The sequence below is a fragment of the Babylonia areolata genome, chromosome 18 (genome assembly GCF_041734735.1).
Source record: "Babylonia areolata isolate BAREFJ2019XMU chromosome 18, ASM4173473v1, whole genome shotgun sequence".
Classification (NCBI taxonomy): domain Eukaryota; kingdom Metazoa; phylum Mollusca; class Gastropoda; order Neogastropoda; family Buccinidae; genus Babylonia; species Babylonia areolata.
Window position 1 is genome coordinate 1,128,217 of NC_134893.1, and position 14,054 is coordinate 1,142,270.

General features: G+C 40.3%; 1 protein-coding gene across 1 annotated transcript in view; it reads left to right on the forward strand.

Moving 5' to 3' along the window:
- The window catches only part of LOC143293121 (dnaJ homolog subfamily B member 11-like), a 22,221-nt gene extending 8,889 nt beyond the window's left edge, over positions 1–13,332 (forward strand). Inside the window, exons 7-10 of the mRNA XM_076604033.1 lie at positions 3,389–3,446; positions 3,933–4,044; positions 9,372–9,531; positions 11,787–13,332. Coding sequence (XP_076460148.1) covers positions 3,389–3,446; positions 3,933–4,044; positions 9,372–9,531; positions 11,787–11,842 — 386 coding nt within the window. The 3' untranslated portion in view covers positions 11,843–13,332. The remainder of the gene's footprint in view (positions 1–3,388; positions 3,447–3,932; positions 4,045–9,371; positions 9,532–11,786) is intronic.
- The last annotated feature ends 722 nt before the right edge of the window (positions 13,333–14,054 follow it).

Below are 14,054 nucleotides of genomic sequence, written 5' to 3' on the forward strand. Positions count from 1 at the left end.
GGTGGTAGGCTGAATGGAAGAGGTGTAATAAGGTGGTAGGCAGAATGGAAGAGGTGTAATAAGGTGGTAGGCAGAATGGAAGAGGTGTAATAAGGTGGTAGGCAGAATGGAAAAGGTGTAATAAAATGGTGGGTAAAATGGAAGAGGTGTAATAAAGTGGTAGGCAGAATGGAAAAGGTGTAATAAAATGGTGGGTAAAATGGAAGAGGTGTAATAAAGTGGTAGGCAGAATGGAAGAGGTGTAATAAGGTGGTAGGCAGAATGGAAGAGGTGTAATAAGGTGGTAGGCAGAATGGAAGAGGTGTAATGAGGTGGTAGGCTGAATGGAAGAGGTGTAATAAAGTGGTAGGCAGAATGGAAGAGGTGTAATAAGGTGGTAGGCAGAATGGAAGAGGTGTAATAAGGTGGTAGGCAGAATGGAAAAGGTGTAATAAAATGGTGGGTAAAATGGAAGAGGTGTAATAAAGTGGTAGGCAGAATGGAAGAGGTGTAATGAGGTGGTAGGCTGAATGGAAGATGTGTAATGAGGTGGTAGGCTGAATGGAAGATGTGTAATGAGGTGGTAGGCAGAATGGAAGATGTGTAATGAGGTGGTAGGCTGAATGGAAGATGTGTAATGAGGTGGTAGGCTGAATGGAAGAGGTGTAATAAGGTGGTAGGCAGAATGGGAGAGGTGTAATGAGGTGGTAGGCAGAATGGGAGAGGTGTAATGAGGTGGTAGGCTGAATGGAAGAGGTGTAATGAGGTGGTAGGCTGAATGGAAGAGGTGTAATGAGGTGGTGGGCTGAATGGAAGAAGTGTAATAAGGTGGTGGGCAAATCGGAAGAGGTGTAATAAGGTGGTAGGCTGAATGGAAGAGGTGTAATGAGGTGGTAGGCAGAATGGAAGAGGTGTAATAAAGTGGTAGGCTGAATGGAAGAGGTGTAATAAGGTGGTAGGCTGAATGGAAGAGGTGTAATGAGGTGGTAGGCTGAATGGAAGAGGTATAATGAGGTGGTAGGCTGAATGGAAGAGGTGTAATAAGGTGGTAGGCAGAATGGAAGAGGTGTAATGAGGTGGTAGGCTGAATGGAAGAGGTGTAATAAGGTGGTAGGCAGAATGGAAGAGGTGTAATGAGGTGGTAGGCAGAATGGAAGAGGTGTAATAAGGTGGTAGGCTGAATGGAAGATGTGTAATAAGGTGGTAGGCAGAATGGAGGAGGTGTAATAAGGTGGTGGGCAAAATGGAAGAGGTGTAATGAGGTGGTAGGCAAAATGGAAGAGGTGTAATAAGGTGGTAGGCTGAATGGAAGATGTGTTTTGAGAGACTTAAAACTGAAGTGGGCAATTCATGTGACAGACTGAGGAGTGCAGTTCGTTGCACACCACTGGGCCAAGATGGGAGAAAGAGCCCTGGCCTTGTGATTGTTGGTTTCTGCATCAGCAGCCTAGTGTCAAAATGTAGAGTATAGCTTGAAAGTCAGTCACAATGGTAGTGTGAATATGGTATGGTTTATGACATCAAAACACATGGCAGTTTGTGGTCTGTAGTTCCTCAGGTATAGTATGGTTTATGACATCAAAACACATGGCAGTTTGTGGTCTGTAGTTCCTCAGGTATAGTATGGTTTATGACATCAAAACACATGGCAGTTTGTGGTCTGTAGTTCCTCAGGTATAGTATGGTTTATGACATCAAAACACATGGCAGTTTGTGGTCTGTAGTTCCTCAGGTATAGTATGGTTTATGACATCAAAACACATGGTAGTTTGTGGTCTGTAGTTCCTCAGGTATAGTATGGTTTATGACATCAAAACACATGGCAGTTTGCGGTCTGTAGTTCCTCAGGTATAGTATGGTTTATGACATCAAAACACATGGCAGTTTGCGGTCTGTAGTTCCTCAGGTATAGTATGGTTTATGACATCAAAACACATGGCAGTTTGTCGTCTGTAGTTCCTCAGGTATAGTATGGTTTATGACATCAAAACACATGGCAGTTTGTGGTCTGTAGTTCCTCAGTATAGTATGGTTTATGACATCAAAACATATGGCAGTTTGTGGTCTGTAGTTCCTCAGGTATAGAATGGTTTATGACATCAAAACACATGGCAGTTTGTGGTCTGTAGTTCCTCAGGTATAGTATGGTTTATGACATCAAAACACATGGCAGTTTGCCGTCTGTAGTTCCTCAGGTATAGTATGGTTTATGACATCAAAACACATGGCAGTTTGCGGTCTGTAGTTCCTCAGGTATAGTATGGTTTATGACATCAAAACACATGGCAGTTTGTGGTCTGTAGTTCCTCAGGTATAGTATGGTTTATGACATCAAAACACATGGCAGTTTGTGGTCTGTAGTTCCTCAGGTATAGTATGGTTTATGACATCAAAACACATGGCAGTTTGCGGTCTGTAGTTCCTCAGGTGGTTTATGACATCAAAACATATGGCAGTTTGTGGTCTGTAGTTCCTCAGGTATAGTATGGTTTATGACATCAAAACACATGGCAGTTTGCGGTCTGTAGTTCCTCAGGTGGTTTATGATTATGACATCAAAACACATGGCAGTTTGTGGTCTGTAGTTCCTCAGGTATAGTATGGTTTATGACATCAAAACACATGGCAGTTTGCGGTCTGTAGTTCCTCAGGTATAGTATGGTTTATGACATCAAAACACATGGCAGTTTGTGGTCTGTAGTTCCTCAGGTATAGTATGGTTTATGACATCAAAACACATGGCAGTTTGTGGTCTGTAGTTCCTCAGGTATAGTATGGTTTATGACATCAAAACACATGGTAGTTTGTGGTCTGTAGTTCCTCAGGTGGTTTATGACATCAAAACACATGGCAGTTTGTGGTCTGTAGTTCCTCAGGTATAGTATGGTTTATGACATCAAAACACATGGCAGTTTGTGGTCTGTAGTTCCTCAGGTATAGTATGGTTTATGACATCAAAACACATTGTAGTTTGTGGTCTGTAGTTCCTCAGGTATAGTATGGTTTATGACATCAAAACACATGGTAGTTTGTGGTCTGTAGTTCCTCAGGTATAGTATGGTTTATGACATCAAAACACATGGTAGTTTGCGGTCTGTAGTTCCTTAAGAAGAGGAGTGACACTGGTTTGTCTGCATGTTCTAAGTATTGCTCTTGCAGCACAGTTCAGAATTTTTCTTTGTGTGTGTGTGTGTGTGTGTGTTTGTGCTTGGTTGGGTGGGAAGGCGGGTGACAGTGCAGTACAGTGTAGTACAGTGCTGTATAGTACAGTACAGTACAGGACAGGACAGGACAGAACAGTATAGCACAGTGAACTACAGTACGTTGAATTACATTACAGTTGGTTACAGAAAACCTGAGCGCAGAATTGTGCGGTTGACTGGTATACAAGTTTGGTCCATTGTTGCAGGTGAACCTCATATGGATGGTGAGCCGGGAGATCTTCGCTTTATCATCAGACAGGTCAAGTGAGTCGTTGGTCCTTTCTTTCCTTCATCATCATTATGCCTTTGGTAGTATTAAATGTGTGCATTGGTGTTTACATAAAGTCGTTTTCATGTTTGCAAAGCTTTCCTAACATTTAATGGCTGCTGAACCGAACTGTAGCTGTGCGATGGTGGTTTTTTGTTTTTGTTTTTTGCCTCTGACTGATTACGTATTTTTATTTTGAGTTTTCAAAGTTAACATTAAGCCTTGAAAGTGTATTGGAACATGAGGATCACATGTATTTTGAATTGCTTTGATAGTAAAAAGCAATCATTGGTAGTTTGAATGAATGAATTTTACTGAATATGTTCTGAGCAAAACAGAATAAGCATTTTTTCTTTGTATTTTTGTTATATTTAGCACAGAGTCGGGAAGCATATTTGTGTTTTTTTTCTGATTTAGATCAGGTTTCATTAGAATTACTTTTGTTGGTTATCATGCATTGCCAGATTATTTTCTTTGTGCAGACATCCACGATTTGAGAGAAAGGGAGATGATCTTTACACCAATGTCACAGTGTCTTTACAAGATGCTTTGACCGGCTTTGAAATGCACATCACCCATTTAGATGGACACAAGGTTTGTGTGTGTGTGTGTGTGTGTGTGTGTGTGTGTGTGTGTGTGTGTTTGCAGGCATGCCTGAAAGAGAGAGAGAGAGAGAGAGAGAGAGATCAGGCATGAGATGGTGCATACTATAGTGTGAAGCCAGATAGAAGGAAAAGTTGGAAAGTAGCAGGTTTGATTTCTACATACAATGTTGGGGATACTGCAGTGATTTTCTACATATAATGGTGGGGATACTGCAGTGATTCCCTACATATAATGGTGGGGATACTGCAGTGATTTCCTACATATAATGATGGGGATACTGCAGTGATTGCCTACATATAATGATGGGGATACTGCAGTGATTGCCTACATATAATGGTGGGGATACTGCAGTGATTGCCTACATATAATGGTGGGGATACTGCAGTGATTGCCTACATATAATGATGGGGATACTGCAGTGATTCCCTACATATAATGATGGGGATACTGCAGTGATTGCCTACATATAATGATGGGGATACTGCAGTGATTCCCTACATATAATGATGGGGATACTGCAGTGATTCCCTACATATAATGATGGGGATACTGCAGTGATTTCCTACATATAATGGTGGGGATACTGCAGTGATTTCCTACATATAATGGTGGGGATACTGCAGTGATTTCCTACATATAATGATGGGGATACTGCAGTGATTGCCTACATATATTTATGGGGATACTGCAGTGATTGCCTACATATAATGGTGGGGATACTGCAGTGATTGCCTACATATAATGATGGGGATACTGCAGTGATTTCCTACATATAATGATGGGGATACTGCAGTGATTGCCTACATATAATGGTGGGGATACTGCAGTGATTGCCTACATATAATGGTGGGGATACTGCAGTGATTGCCTACATATATTTATGGGGATACTGCAGTGATTGCCTACATATAATGGTGGGGATACTGCAGTGATTGCCTACATATAATGATGGGGATACTGCAGTGATTTCCTACATATAATGATGGGGATACTGCAGTGATTTCCTACATATAATGGTGGGGATACTGCAGTGATTGCCTACATATAATGGTGGGGATACTGCAGTGATTGCCTACATATAATGATGGGGATACTGCAGTGATTTCCTACATATAATGATGGGGATACTGCAGTGATTGCCTACATATAATGGTGGGGATACTGCAGTGATTGCCTACATATAATGGTGGGGATACTGCAGTGATTGCCTGCATATAATGGTGGGGATACTGCAGTGATTTCCTACATATAATGGTGGGGATACTGCAGTGATTGCCTACATATAATGATGGGGATACTGCAGTGATTGCCTACATATATTTATGGGGATACTGCAGTGATTGCCTACATATATTTATGGGGATACTGCAGTGATTTCCTACATATATTTATGGGGATACTGCAGTGATTGCCTACATATAATGGTGGGGATACTGCAGTGATTTCCTACATATAATGATGGGGATACTGCAGTGATTGCCTACATATAATGGTGGGGATACTGCAGTGATTGCCTACATAAAATGGTGGGGATACTGCAGTGATTGCCTACATATAATGGTGGGGATACTGCAGTGATTGCCTGATTGCAGTACATATAATGGTGGGGATACTGCAGTGATTCCCTACATATAATGGTGGGGATACTGCAGTGATTGCCTACATATAATGATGGGGATACTGCAGTGATTGCCTGATTGCAGTACATATAATGATGGGGATACTGCAGTGATTGCCTGATTGCAGTACATATAATGGTGGGGATACTGCAGTGATTGCCTACATATAATGGTGGGGATACTGCAGTGATTGCCTACATATATTTATGGGGATACTGCAGTGATTGCCTGCATATAATGGTGGGGATACTGCAGTGATTGCCTACATATATTTATGGGGATACTGCAATGATTGCCTACATATAATGGTGGGGATACTGCAGTGATTGCCTACATATATTTATGGGGATACTGCAGTGATTGCCTACATATAATGGTGGGGATACTGCAGTGATTGCCTACATATAATGATGGGGATACTGCAGTGATTTCCTACATATAATGATGGGGATACTGCAGTGATTGCCTACATATAATGGTGGGGATACTGCAGTGATTGCCTACATATATTTATGGGGATACTGCAGTGATTGCCTACATATAATGGTGGGGATACTGCAGTGATTGCCTACATATAATGGTGGGGATACTGCAGTGATTCCCTACATATAATGATGGGGATACTGCAGTGATTTCCTACATATAATGGTGGGGATACTGCAGTGATTTCCTACATATAATGGTGGGGATACTGCAGTGATTGCCTACATATATTTATGGGGATACTGCAGTGATTGCCTACATATATTTATGGGGATACTGCAGTGATTGCCTACATATAATGGTGGGGATACTGCAGTGATTGCCTACATATAATGATGGGGATACTGCAGTGATTTCCTACATATAATGGTGGGGATACTGCAGTGATTGCCTACATATAATGGTGGGGATACTGCAGTGATTGCCTACATATATTTATGGGGATACTGCAGTGATTGCCTGCATATAATGGTGGGGATACTGCAGTGATTGCCTACATATATTTATGGGGATACTGCAATGATTGCCTACATATAATGGTGGGGATACTGCAGTGATTTCCTACATATATTTATGGGGATACTGCAGTGATTGCCTACATATAATGGTGGGGATACTGCAGTGATTGCCTACATATATTTATGGGGATACTGCAGTGATTGCCTGCATATAATGGTGGGGATACTGCAGTGATTGCCTACATATATTTATGGGGATACTGTAATGATTGCCTACATATAATGGTGGGGATACTGCAGTGATTGCCTACATATAATGATGGGGATACTGCAGTGATTTCCTACATATAATGGTGGGGATACTGCAGTGATTGCCTACATATAATGGTGGGGATATTGCAGTGATTCCCTACATATAATGGTGGGGATACTGCAGTGATTGCCTACATATAATGATGGGGATACTGCAGTGATTGCCTACATATAATGATGGGGATACTGCAGTGATTTCAGACTGAAAGTCTCCATCTCACCTTTGGTAGTGGAGATAGCATTTTCAGTCAGGCAGAATATGTGGGGAATATGTGTCCGTTTCTCCTTGGGAAGCTTTGTTGTATTATATCTTGTAAATCCCATTTTTCATCAGGAAATGTGCGTCTTTTCCTCTTTTGGGAACTGGGCTGCATATAGTGGTGAAATTATATCCATGAAACCACATTAGTTTTTCAGTTGGGAAACACAGAACCATTCTTTGATCAATAAGCATACAATTAAGAAACCAAAGCTTTTTTCTTTTTATTTATTTTTTTACTGTTGCCTAAAGTTAACAGTAATTTCATGCTCTCTCAAGCCAGCAAAAGAATTGCTAAGTATGTTTTATGTAACAGGAAAGAAGAAACATATGTATAGAATGTATATATGTATCATAGATCATATTGTCAGAGTGATGAAGCTGTGAATGTATATATGTATCATAGATCATATTGTCAGTGATGAAGCTGTGAATGTATATATGTATCATAGATCATATTGTCAGAGTGATGAAGCTGTGAATGTATATATGTATCATAGATCATATTGTCAGAGTGATGAAGCTGTGAATGTATATATGTATCATAGATCATATTGTCAGTGATGAAGCTGTGAATGTATATATGTATCATTGATCATATTGTCAGAGTGATGAAGCTGTGAATGTATATATGTATCATTGATCATATTGTCAGTGATGAAGCTGTGAATGTATATATGTATCATTGATCATATTGTCAGAGTGATGAAGCTGTGAATGTATATATGTATCATAGATCATATTGTCAGTGATGAAGCTGTGAATGTATATATGTATCATTGATCATATTGTCAGAGTGATGAAGCTGTGAATGTATATATGTATCATAGATCATATTGTCAGTGATGAAGCTGTGAATGTATATATGTATCATAGATCATATTGTCAGAGTGATGAAGCTGTGAATGTATATATGTATCATAGATCATATTGTCAGAGTGATGAAGCTGTGAATGTATATATGTATCATAGATCATATTGTCAGTGATGAAGCTGTGAATGTATATATGTATCATAGATCATATTGTCAGTGATGAAGCTGTGAATGTATATATGTATCATTGATCATATTGTCAGAGTGATGAAGCTGTGCACACAGAACTCTGGACTCCTGAACCCAGTTTTGTTCAAGATGCTTATTTCACAATTTTAACAAATAATTCAATTCATTTTAATTCAATTTTAAACACTTTATTTTCACCCAAAACAGAAAAGTCTATTTTGGCGCACTTAAGCATGAAATTGAGTTGATAAAGTTCAGTACAAGGAATACTGCATTACCTGTAAATAAACATCGTTTCATCAGTTTACCCTGAAGTGAAGGAATCTGATAGATGTTCTACTGATGACATTGGTGATGAATTTCATTATTTGTTTGGTTGCCCCTTTCTTGACAGCACCAGCCAAAACTGTTTACCTAAGTTCTACAGAACCTGTCCAAACTCTGTTAAGTACTGTACTGTCTGAAGTAAAGGAAAAAGTTAAAACCTCAGTTCTTTCTACAGAACCTGTCCAAACTCTGATAAATACTGTACTGTTTTCTGAAGTAAAGGAAAAAGTTAAAACCTCAGTTCTTTCTACAGAACCTGTCCAAACTTTGATAAATACTGTACTGTTTTCTGAAGTAAAGGAAAAAGTTAAAACCTCAGTTCTTTCTACAGAACCTGTCCAAACTCTGATAAATACTGTACTGTTTTCTGAAGTAAAGGAAAAAGTTAAAACCTCAATTCTTTCTACAGAACCTGTCCAAACTCTGATAAATACTGTACTGTTTTCTGAAGTAAAGGAAAAAGTTAAAACCTCAATTCTTTATCTCCACAATATGTATTTGGTCTCAATACGTCTTTATTGTCGAGGAAAAAAAGTACTTATTCTTGTGTATGTGCTCATAATTATGCTTGCTTGTTTTTATAATTTTTTTTTTATTCATAAGCTTATTTTTGACATAATCTTTTTGTATGGGTTGTGTAAAAATGTTGCATGTGTCATATTCTGGTGCCCCTAATGTGTACCTGAAAGAACCCACTTGCCTTGTCTTGCCTTGCTTAATGTTCTCGTGAATGTTGTCACAAGGACAGTTTGGAAGACTGGGTGATGCCTAAAGTCTTTATCCTTGAGTAATAAAGTTTTTGAATCTTGAATCTTGCTTTGCCTTGCCTTGAAGGTAGCTGATGTGATTTTCAGGTGCACGTGGTCCGTGACAAAATCACCTGGCCCGGAGCCAGGATGCGCAAGTCCAACGAGGGCATGCCAAATTACGAGAACAACAATGTCAAGGGTTCCATGTTCATCACCTTTGACATCGACTTCCCTAAAGGCACCCTCAGTGATGAGGAAAAAGAAGGTAACACGCCTCTTGTCATGTTGTTTGTGATCCCTTCCTGGTTTGGGTTTTGTTCTTGGAACTTGTGAAGTCAGCATGATCACATTGCACCATGAAGACTAGACAATCCCTTCCATGTTTGGGTTTTGTTGTTGGAACTTGTGAAGTCAGTATGATCACATTGCACCGTAAAGACTAGACAATCCCTACCATGTTTGGGTTTGTTGTTGGAACTTGTGAAGTCAGTATGATCACATTGCACCATAAAGACTAGACAATCCCTTCCATGTTTGGGTTTTGTTGTTGGAACTTGTGAAGTCAGTATGATCACATTGCACCATAAAGACTAGACAATCCATACCATGTTTGGGTTTGTTGTTGGAACTTGTGAAGTCAGTATGATCACATTGCACCATAAAGACTAGACAATCCATACCATGTTTGGGTTTGTTCTTGGAACTTGTGAAGTCAGTATGATCACATTGCACCATAAAGACTAGACAATCCCTACCATGTTTGGGTTTGTTGTTGGAACTTGTGAAGTCAGTATGATCACATTGCACCATAAAGACTAGACAATCCATACCATGTTTGGGTTTGTTGTTGGAACTTGTGAAGTCAGTATGATCACATTGCACCATAAAGACTAGACAATCCATACCATGTTTGGGTTTGTTGTTGGAACTTGTGAAGTCAGTATGATCACATTGCACCATAAAGACTAGACAATCCATACCATGTTTGGGTTTGTTGTTGGAACTTGTGAAGTCAGTATGATCACATTGCACCATAAAGACTAGACAATCCATACCATGTTTGGGTTTGTTGTTGGAACTTGTGAAGTCAGTATGATCACATTGCACCATAAAGACTAGACAATCCATACCATGTTTGGGTTTGTTGTTGGAACTTGTGAAGTCAGTATGATCACATTGCACCATAAAGACTAGACAATCCATACCATGTTTGGGTTTGTTGTTGGAACTTGTGAAGTCAGTATGATCACATTGCACCATAAAGACTAGACAATCCATACCATGTTTGGGTTTGTTGTTGGAACTTGTGAAGTCAGTATGATCACATTGCACCATAAAGACTAGACAATCCATACCATGTTTGGGTTTGTTGTTGGAACTTGTGAAGTCAGTATGATCACATTGCACCATAAAGACTAGACAATCCCTACCATGTTTGGGTTTGTTGTTGGAACTTGTGAAGTCAGCATGATCACATTGCACCATAAAGACTAGACAATCCCTACCATGTTTGGGTTTGTTGCTTGGAACTTGTGAAGTCAGTATGATCACATTGCACCATAAAGACTAGACAATCCATACCATGTTTGGGTTTGTTGTTGGAACTTGTGAAGTCAGTATGATCACATTGCACCATAAAGACTAGACAATCCATACCATGTTTGGGTTTGTTGTTGGAACTTGTGAAGTCAGTATGATCACATTGCACCATAAAGACTAGACAATCCATACCATGTTTGGGTTTGTTGTTGGAACTTGTGAAGTCAGTATGATCACATTGCACCATAAAGACTAGACAATCCATACCATGTTTGGGTTTGTTGTTGGAACTTGTGAAGTCAGTATGATCACATTGCACCATAAAGACTAGACAATCCCTACCATGTTTGGGTTTGTTGTTGGAACTTGTGAAGTCAGCATGATCACATTGCACCATAAAGACTAGACAATCCCTTCCATGTTTGGGTTTGTTCTTGGAACTTGTGAAGTCAGTATGATCACATTGCACCATAAAGACTAGACAATCCATACCATGTTTGGGTTTGTTGTTGGAACTTGTGAAGTCAGCATGATCACATTGCACCATAAAGACTAGACAATCCCTACCATGTTTGGGTTTGTTGTTGGAACTTGTGAAGTCAGTATGATCACATTGCACCATAAAGACTAGACAATCCATACCATGTTTGGGTTTGTTGTTGGAACTTGTGAAGTCAGTATGATCACATTGCACCATAAAGACTAGACAATCCCTACCATGTTTGGGTTTGTTGTTGGAACTTGTGAAGTCAGCATGATCACATTGCACCATAAAGACTAGACAATCCCTTCCATGTTTGGGTTTTGTTCTTGGAACTTGTGAAGTCAGTATGATCACATTGCACCGTAAAGACTAGACTTTGTGTCCTTTGTTTATTTTTCTTCTTTTTTTTTAAGGTTGATGGACTGATAATGATCAGATGACACATGACAATGTTGAGGAGAAAAAAGTAACTAAAGTGTTATGTTTTGTGTTTTCAGGACTGAAGGCTATACTGAAGCAGGACTCCAAGCAGACAGTGTACAACGGACTATGAGTGGTCTCCTGGGTTAGGTTTCTTTCTTTCTGGGGTTGTTAGTATTTACATTTATTTTAAAAAAAATTTTTTTTTTTTTTTTTTAAGACCAGTGATGACTTTCTTTACTGCATCAGACGTCAGTCTCAGTTGTCTTGGAAACATCTGTGGTAGAAATGCTTGATTGAGCAGCCAAACAAGCAAGAAAATCCTGTGTCCTGTTGGAAGACATGACTACATGCAACAATAGAGAATCCATCAATCGTGAGAAAGATAGGGGAAAAAAAAGAAAAAAGAAGCTGAAATGCTTGGGTGCACAGGTTGCAGGAATGGAAGATGGCTGCAGGGAAAAGAGGGCACTGCATTGGCAGGCTAAAGGGAGGTAAATAGTATGGGAGGTCACTTGTGGCAGCTACATTCCATTTCTGCACCTGAGGCAGGTTGTGTTTTGCACAGACCAGGTGAAGTGCACCACTGGGTCCAGGTGTGTGCTGTGTCAGACTGAATGATTCCATGAAAATCAAAGACAGGTTGGATGTGCCTGCTGCTTTCCCACTTAGTTCTGGATGGATCTGTACTTACTGTCTGCACTGCAGTCAGTTGAGGTTTTGACTTCTCTGCATACAATTCAGGTTTGGTTCTGTGGAAATTTCAGGGTGGATGTGAAGACGTTTTGTGCAATGGATTGGGTGGGCTTTTCATTTAAACGTTGCTGGTGTGTGTGTTTGTCATAGTTAATACATGTTACGTATGCATGTGTGTGGTGTGTATACATGTGTGCTTGTCCTGCGTGTATGTACATGTGAATGTTTTGTGATGATGATGTATTTCAAACAACAGAATTCCATGTGGAGGACTTTTGTGAGCACAGTACATCAGAAAGCGAGCAGGGGAATTTACAATAATTGATTTTATAGTGTTACTTTTTTCTTTTCTTTTTTATAAACTGAATTTTTTTCTTTTCTTCCAAGACTGAATAATTATAGTGAAGAGAAATTTCTCTGACAAAATGGTAATCAATGTAATCAGTCAGTTCTCTTCCATTATGGATCTGTAGCAACAAGAAACAGCAGTATAACTGCTGAAACAACCATTGATGATTATTCTATTGATAATGATAATTAAAAAAAAAAGATAAAAAAAAAGGAAAAAAAGAAAAGAAAAAAAAAAGAATTTGAATAAATAGAAAAATAACATTTTAACCAAACCAAATCTCATGATGGATTGGGCAAAATAACAGCCAGTGTAGCCTTGCTTTTATGAACACCTGATTGTGGCATACTGACTTTTTATGCATTTATGAAAAGTGGGTCATATACATTCTTATTGTGAGTAGCGTGAGGAAGTGTTTTCTTAGAAAACCAGTAACAAAAAAATCATGAAAGATGTATACCCCAGATTGTGAGATGGGTATCTCCTTTGATGTTCTGTCCTTATCTTTGCTGTTAGAACACGCAGTGCTGGATTTGGCAAGCAGGTTTTACATGGTTTATATTTTAAGATCTAGCTATGGGGGGGGAGGGGGGGGGGGGGGTGACGGGCATTAGTTATGACAAGTGTGTGTTTGAGGTCTTTTTTGGGGGTGGAGGGGGGGGATTACTTGTGACAAGTGTGTGTTTGAGGTCTTTTTGGGGGGTGGAGGGGGAGAAGGTTGTCTGTTGGTGTGTGGAAGGTGTGTTAGTGGGGGTGGAGGGGGGAGAAGGTTGTCTGTTGGTGTGTGGAAGGTGTGTTAGTGGGGGTGGAGGGGGAGAAGGTTGTCTGTTGGTGTCTGGAAGGTGTGTTAGTGGGGGTGGAGGGGGGAGAAGGCTGTCTGTTGGTGTGTGGAAGGTGTGTGGAAGGTGTGTTAGTGGGGGTGGAGAAGGCTGTCTGTTGGTGTGTGGAAGGTGTGTTAGTGGGGGTGGAGGGGGAGAGAAGGCTGTCTGTTGGTGTGTGGAAGGTGTGTTAGTGGGGGTGGAGGGAGGGGGGAGAAGGCTGTCTGTTGGTGTCTGGAAGGTGTGTTAGTGGGGGTGGAGGGGGGGGGGAGAGAAGGTTGTCAGTTGGTGTCTGGAAGGTGTGTTAGTGGGGGTGGGGGGGGGAGAGAAGGTTGTTGGTGTCTGGAAGGTGTGTTAGTGGGGGTGGAGGGGGAGAGAAGGCTGTCTGTTGGTGTGTGGAAGGTGTGTTAGTGGGGGTGGAGGGGGAGAGAAGGCTGTCTGTGGGTGTCTGGAAGGTGTGTTAGTGGGGGTGGAGGGGGAAA